We start from the raw sequence: 8,155 nt of genomic DNA, 5'->3' as shown, positions 1-8,155 counted from the left end.
CATTTGTCAAAACATATAGAACTGTATAACACAAAGAATAAATCTTAATGTAAACTATAAATGACAATTAATAATGTATCAAGATTGGTTCATTAATTGTAATGAATGTATCACACTAATGCAAGATAATAGGGGAAATGGGAGGAGTGAAGGTATGGGCTACAGTGGGTATATGGAATTCTATAATATCTGTTCAATTATTCTATAAATATAAAACTACACTAAAATATAAAGTTTATTAACAATGTAAAAAAAAACAAACTAAAAGCAAAGGGACAAAAAAAGAAATTTTTGCTTTTAAATGCAAAGGTAACATATATGCCTTTATATCATATAAGAGTGATTTCAAGCAAATTAATATATGGAAAGTACAAAGTTTTTTATTGTATTATACTTTGCTACTGTTCTTGACCTTAATATAGTCTTAGGTACAGAGCAACAGATTCAGTTTGCAAACAACAAAACATTTCATTAAAAATCATCCACTAATATACTTTACTTTGTACAGTGGAGATAGGAGATTAAATACCTTCTTAGAAATGCCATGTCAACTATCTTTTTAAAATTTCTTAAATGTATGTTTTCCATTGTTTTGGTCTTATTGATCTTACTTAATGGAACCACGATGCTCTGGGATGTGAACAAATCTTATGTCCCCTATTTCCACAAGCAAGTAACAATGATTTCACCTCTAGTCTTCATACTGCAATTTTTGTTTGAAGTTTATGGGCAAACTTTAGCTCCGTAGTTAAGAATGGAACTGCAGGTCTCACAAGTGACATCAGCATCACGACTAAAAGTCCCAGGACCACAAACCACTGCAGAAGAAAACACATGGAGTAAATTATTATAATTTCAGTTAGAGATATTTTATACCAATAATGTAAAGCTGCTTTTAATATCACACCATTTGTATACCTATGATAAACTGAGTAATGTTCAGTCAATTAAGGTGTGGAGATTATTTATGAGATTCAAATATTGTAATTTAATTATTTTAAAGGCAGGAGAAAGTTAGAATCCTGTTGTTTCCATTAGTATCAGCATTTTACAGTATCTTCTGCAGTGCCCATTTATGAGTTCCTATTTCTAGTTTACTAGTTCCTATTTCCAATTCTCTGTTTTCTAGGTAGGACCATTCTGTTTTCCTTCACAGTATAAGTAGCTCAAGTCAGAACACTATAGAAATGTTTTGTAATATGAAAGAGTACATTAGGAAGAATTAATATTAATATAATTAATAAGACTCATACTCAGAAATTTGGTCTTTGAATTTTTACTTTCCTTTAGTTAAATATAGCTTTTTTTTGGTAAGAGGATCACTATAAAGATTCAATTCAATTATCCTAAGTGAATTATTCATTTATTCTTCTGACTATATACCCTAGATTTTTAGATATTTATATATATATATTTAAATTTTTACTGAATTTATTGGGGTAACATTGGTTAACAAATAATATAGGTTTCAGGTGTACAATTCTATAATACATCACCTGTAAATATTTATATTTTATAATTACCGCAACAGGTAGCACAATTACTGTGTAGACCTTCATTTTTCCCAAAGCCTGCACGACAGCTATCCATACGTGCCATTTGAAAACTGTGGTCCATAAAATGCATAGCTGGTAGAGTTTTATTAGTGTTATGGTAGAAAACATATGCTTGGCTCCGGAAAAATTCTTCTATTCGATCTCTTGCCTAGATTTAAAAATACCAGAGAATAGTACAATGACTAAACTGTGAAGCAATTTCTCCTCCTGCATCAGAGGCAATGAAATGTACTATAAGCACGCCCACGCCATCCATGTTTTATACAACAGATGAATTCCTGAAAAGTTGTGTGTTAATACTAAAATTAGGCTAGCCTTGACCTTATCAATTATTGTCAATTCGTATGTACAATGGTTAAGGAAAATTAAACTGAGGTTAATAAAAACTTGTTTTGAATTATCTGCAGCATGTCTATTCCATCTGTAGATAATATTTATTATTTCTAATTCCAAAGAGCCAAGTAAAATGGAAACTAAAAGTTTTCTCTAGTCAGCATTACAAACTAATGAAATAAATTTTATTTTTTGAGCAAAGAGTTTAATAAGGACTAATATAAACTCAGTGCTTCCCATAAGCCATGTACAATATAAAAGTTATGGGCTCATGACCTAGACCAGCGAAGTGAAAGGATTTTTTAGATTATGTCCTTAGCCTCTGAGAACAGCGGAGGAGACACCAACTATTATGATCATCGCAGAACAGTTTTGAAAGAACTACTGGTTTAATATAGGATGACCTGATTGTCAGGTTGCTCTTCATGCTGCTACTTAGTTAACATTTAGGGAACAAAAACCAGATATCCTTCTGTCATAGAAAAATATATAATATTAACCTGGGGAGATATATAATATTCCACATGTACTATTCCAAGACAAAGCATTTTGAAATAGCCAAGATTCTCACCCTGGCTGGTCTGGCTCAGCCCACAGACTGAAGGGTCACAGGTTCAATTCCCTGTCAAGGGCACATACCTGGGTGGCAGGTTTGATCCTAGGCCCCAGTCGGGCTTGTGCAGAAGGCAACCAATTTATGTGTCTCTCTCACATCTATGTTTCTCTCTCCCTCCCTTCCTCCCTCCCTTCCACTCTATCTAAAAATCAGTGGGAAAATATCCTCAGGTGAGGATTTTTTAAAAAAAGGAAAGCCCTGGCCGGTTTGGCTCAGCGGTTGGAGCGTTGGCTGCAGTCCAGAAAGACCAGGGTTCGGTTCCCGCTAAGGGCATGTACCTCGGTTGCAGTTTGTCCCCAGCCCTGGTTGGGTTGTGTGGGTGGCAGCCACTTGATGTGTCCCTTTCACATTGATTTTTCTCTTCCTCTCTCTCCCTCCCACCCTATCTGAACAAAATATGGAAAAATGTCCTCGGGTGAGAATTAAAAAAAAAAAAGGAAAGAAAGAAAGAAAAAAATAAATAGCCAAGACTCACAATTTCAGTATGAATAACCAAAAGCAAAAGTCAATAATACTTCATATTTAAATTTTTTAAATAAAAGAATAATTTAAATCTACTTGCTTAGAATGGCTTTATTATTGATAAATATTCACAACATGGAGAAATAGATTTTTGAAGTAGTTACAAAAATTTAAAATAGCTTTATTGACTACTGAACTACTTTCCCCTTACAATGAAACTCACCTGGAGGACATTGTAATTAGTGTTATCTTCACAGTCAACAGCATCGTTGCATGCACTTTTCCACTGTGGTGCAAAAGTACTAACTGGAAAGGAAAAAAATGATATATTCACAGAGGATTCTAAAAAATTCCAAACATTCCAATAATGCTGAATTCAGAATGAATGGGTGCATGTGCTTAATCTATCTAATCCTAGTAATAAAGAAAGTTGCAGAATTTGAATAATTTATACATTATGATTTTACTCCATCTGGGGGCTAATGGAAGTAACTACAAGGCTTTAAAAGAACTAGAAATAAAAATAAATTTGGTTTGGTTCCTCCCTTTTATTAAGTTCACCAAAGTGCAATTTAAAATTCTATAAAAAGCTAGGTAAATATTAGTTGCATAGTTAAAGACTATATTCATAAAATAATATTGACTTCTAAAAAGCAAGCAACAGTATATCACAGTTGAAGGTAAATAATGTGTTAATTTTTATTTATTTTTATTTTACTTTATTGATTTTTTTAGAGAGGAAGAGAAACACCCATGTGGGAAACATCCATCGGCTGCCTCCTGCACGCCCCCTACTGGGGATGGAGCCCACACCCTGGGCAAGAGCCCTGACCAGGAATTGAACCAGAATCCCTCAGTCCATGGGACTGATGCTCAATCCACCGAGCCACACTGGCAGGGCTAATTTTTTAAACTATAACCAGGCTAAGCCCAACAATATACTTTAGTGCTTAAAAAACATTTAAAGCCTACTATTTGAAAGATAGCTCACATTAATATGGTAATTAATTTTGTAATCTGCTATGGTTCAAGATTAAACTCATAAAATTAAAGTTAAATTTTTTTTTTTTTTACCTTGAAAGGCTATAAATAGCTCAGGTACCAGACCATGTTTTGGAAGTTTTACAAAATGGCATTTATATGATGGTTCTGTGACATGGCATGACAAATCAGAGATTAAATTATCCAAGGTTTTCTTCAGCACTCTAAAAAGCAGTTCATTGTATCTTCCTACACAAGACTTTGCGGTAAAACGTACAGCCATCTGATATGAATAATCAGGTTCCTGATAGGCTTAAAAAAGATGAGAATAAAAACAATTGTGCCTAGCATTAATTTTTTTCTAACAATTTTCAAATAACATGCAATAGTAAATTCATCAATCTTGCAAATCAGCATAGAAACTTAAGTTATTCAATAAAATGTTTTATCAGTTTGGTCTCACAAAAAATACAAAACTAATAGCTTTAATGAAAAGAAGGTTATTTTCATCTGACATATTATCTATTCAGTACAAGTAAAGAAATGGCTTCTGTGGGCTGGCTATACAGATAAGTTAACAGTATTGAGGGAAAAATAAGTTTGCGGGGAGGGTCTTAATTGGCAGAGTGTCATTGTTGTCGGAAAAGTCCAGTGAAAGGGATCAGTAATTTGCTTTTATAGGATTAAACATCTGTTTTTAAGATACCTGTCAAAATTACGATAAACTAGATTGCATACCTAAACACTGGGAAGTGGGAGGCTGAAAGGAGATTGTTTAGGATGCACTATCTTGACATACATAATTTAAGATTTTGCCTGGTCAAATATACCCAAAATAGTCTGTAAGTCATAAGGATTATATACAACAGACTCATTTTCACTAAAGAAAATATACACAATTCTGATCCAAACTAAGTATATTAAGTTAAAACGTGCCTATATTCTTACCAAACATCATAAAGTCATAGGTCTGCGTAATTATCTTTTCTTCTTGGGTTTGTGATTTGATAATCTTATAAGAAAGAGTACATGTGTAAAGCCCAGACAAAGACTCCAGAAAATCTTTCACCATCAGCTTTCCTGTTTGAGTTATATTTATTTGATAACTTCCTAAACAGAAATAGTAAATTACTTGGTTATTTAATATATAACAATTCAAACATTATTTAGTAAACTCAGGGTTACAAATAAACACAAAACTTAATGGACTATTTTAACTTTAAGAATTCAACAAAATCTTAATTCTGTTATATTACTCTATGGAGAACCACAAGAGATAAGTACACCTTTAAAAAAGGTTTTGGAAAAATAAAATAAAATAAAGTAAAAGGTTTTGGCTTTCTTTAATTCCTTTCTTGGCATCTAATGTCAATTGGTTTACGCCAGTAATTCAGTAAATAGAGTTACACTGCCCTGTAATACTTTACAATTTTTTCACATAAGACAGAAATTAATGTTTATAATCCTAATCCAAGAAATTCTTATAATATCATGAAATTACATATTAGATACTTAATCTCCTTTTACAGATGCTGTAAGGATGAATTTTAGGTTTTATAAAATTTTTTGAACTAATACAGCTCTGGGAAGTGGACTACAAAAATTATTGCTTCAGTTTTTACATAAGGAGAAAATAAGACACAGACCAAGATATATGATCTAAGTATAGAGCAAGTGAAACTGCAATTAAAATCAAATTTCAATTTGTTCATTCCAATAAGTGGCAGTGTTTTTCTAAAAAAATGTTAACATCATTAAAAATCAAGTAATTTACCTGTTAATGGCTTTTCATTAGGCCCAATCCATAAGTAGGTGGGGTCCACTGTTTCTTTTTTAGCAAGGCTTAGATCCATACAGACAAGGAATGGGCTATTGTGATGTAGTTCTACATATATCTTCACTGTGACAAGATAGAATAATAAATAACTACATTATATAGCAAAATTAAATAATAAATGCACTACCTACCATTTGTCCCAAAGATACTCTGACTAGTTCTTTTTGGATTTCACTATTTAAAAAATCATCAAGCCCTGGCCGGTTTGGCTCAGCGTTAGAGCGTCCGCCTGTGGTCCGGAGAGACCCGGGTTCGGTTCCTGCTAAGGGCATGTACCTCGGTTGCAGTTTGTCCCCAGCCCTGGTTGGTCGTGCGGGTGGCAGCCACTCGATGTGTCCCTTTCGCATCGATGTTTCCCTCTCTCTCTCTTCCTCTCTCTCCCTCCCACTCTGTCTGTACAAAAAATGGAAAAATGTCCTTAGATGAGAAAAAAAAAATCATCATATCATTCATTATAACAGTTAGAATGCTAAAGTCCTTTTTGTTTCTTATAGTTTTTAAGACTCTATACTATTAGTCAATTTTTTCTGTGATATAATTTTGCTTATAAAAATGTACATGATACAATGTACAAATTCAGAACTCACTACAACCATAATTTTTTGAAGGGTTAATGGAATCAATTTAAAGATCAGAAAAGAACTTGGACATGGTTGCAAAAGATCGTCACCCTTAAGGGAAACTTGATATTTAACTATAAATGTCCTCTGTTGGGAACAATAATTAAGCCTATATGGGGCATACTAGGTAGAATTTCTGCCAATTACCTACTATTTCAGATTTGGTGGAAACAGCAATAATCTGCTTGGAACCAATGCGGCCCAAGATATTAATTTTAGCCCTGGCCAGTTTGGCTCAGCGGTTAAAGCGCTGGCCGGTGGACCAGAGAGTCCTAAATTCCACTAAGGGCAGTACCTCTGTTGCAGTTTGTCCCTGGCCCTGGTGGGGTGGCGTGGGCAGCAACCAGTCCATGTGTCTCTATCACATGATGTTTCTCTCTCTCTTCCCCCTCTCTCCCTCCCACTCTGTCTGAAGATAAATGCAAAAAAAAAAAAAAATGTCCTTGGTTGAGGATAAAAAAAAAGATATTAATTTTAAAGCCTATTGAATGCCGGGTTCTAAACATATAAAGAAGACACCAAACGCGACAAATGTTATGAACCGCCCCAAAATTATCTGTTAGCCATGTGACTAATTTTCCTTGGGGAGTGTGGGAAAATTTCATCACAGTGAGAAAGGGCATTTGCGCTGAACCTGAAAAGATGTGTAGAAGTTCTTCTAGGTAATAAGGGGAGAGAGAAGGGCGTTCGCAACAGAGAAACTTCCAGTCCTGGAAGTTACTCTGAGTGGGCTTGGTACGTTGCAAAGCAGCAGAGACACCTGGAAGGGAGGTGGCGTCAGAGAAAGAGATCTGGGCTGAATCCTAGCTTCTCATCCTTACGGGCTGTGGGGCTTTAGGCAAGGTGATTAACTAAGGCGCAGTACGGTCGCTGTAAGGATGAAACGATGCAACCTTCAGGAAGTGCAAAGCACATGGTAGACCGTCAACAAGCATTCGCTGCCTTTCCCTCCTCGGGAAGAACTTTAGCAGGTCCACGGCACCCCGGCTCTTCTGAAAGACTGTGCAGGTGACGAGGTCCTGGTTACCTGTGCTTTTTGGTGTGCCATAAACGAAGCCTTTCTCACTGAATTCGGAGAAACGCTGCCATCCAACTGCAGAGGAAAGAAACCACTGACATTTTAGGGAGAAGACCCAGAGTGGGGCAGGGCGGGGCAAAGAAGGAGGTGGGACGGGCAAGAGGGGAGAGTCCCGGAGGCGTGGCGGCTGGATGCCCACCTCTGGTGAGGTACCAGAGCACCGCGGAGACTAAAAGCCACGCTCGCATCGCCGCTGGGGGCTAGCGTCGCGGGAGGCGTCGAGGGGCGGGCTCCTTCCTATGTCGGCCCCGCCCAACGCCTCCCCATCTCCTCCACAGAGCGGAGCAAACCGCCGGGGTCACGCCTGGGGGCGGGGCGAGCGGGCTCCGAGCCGCAGGACGGGAGGCCAGCGCCCCGCCCCCTCGTGCGCGCGCGGCCGCGTCGCGTGGCTGCTTCGCGCCTCCAGTCTGACGCCATCTTCCCGCGTGCTCGGCGTCTTAGTTCTCTGAGCAGCCCTTGCTGGAAGAAGGGAGGGCTGGAAAAGAACCGAAGGCTTAGCGTTTCCGTCACTTCCTTAGTCTAGGCCAGGGACTGAAGAGTTCCACGAGAAGAACCCCGAGGGTCCCAAGTATGGCGGTGGGGGAGGGCGGGTTGGGGACGCGATTGTATGAGGACCCGGGGAAGAGAGATGCTTGTGAGAACGTCCTCCTCACGGGAGCAGAGAGCATTTTC

At 37.4% G+C, this 8,155-nt stretch overlaps 1 protein-coding gene across 1 annotated transcript; it reads right to left on the bottom strand.

The window, feature by feature from the left end:
• Window positions 1-592: 592 nt before the first annotated feature.
• ZPBP2 (zona pellucida binding protein 2) lies at window positions 593-7,671 on the bottom strand. Its single transcript, XM_036269874.1, has 8 exons — window positions 7,623-7,671; window positions 7,433-7,498; window positions 5,723-5,848; window positions 4,897-5,058; window positions 4,042-4,260; window positions 3,191-3,273; window positions 1,524-1,704; window positions 593-818 (listed from the first exon to the last, which is right to left on the bottom strand). Exons 1-8 carry the CDS (start codon window positions 7,669-7,671, stop codon window positions 724-726), a joined length of 981 nt encoding a protein of 326 aa, XP_036125767.1. The 3' UTR covers window positions 593-723.
• Window positions 7,672-8,155: the final 484 nt, after the last annotated feature.

The sequence above is a fragment of the Molossus molossus genome, unplaced genomic scaffold, assembly GCF_014108415.1.
Source record: "Molossus molossus isolate mMolMol1 unplaced genomic scaffold, mMolMol1.p scaffold_m16_p_19, whole genome shotgun sequence".
NCBI lineage: Eukaryota > Metazoa > Chordata > Mammalia > Chiroptera > Molossidae > Molossus > Molossus molossus.
Note: the sequence above shows the minus strand (reverse complement) of the source record. Positions and strands in the feature narration are given on the sequence as shown.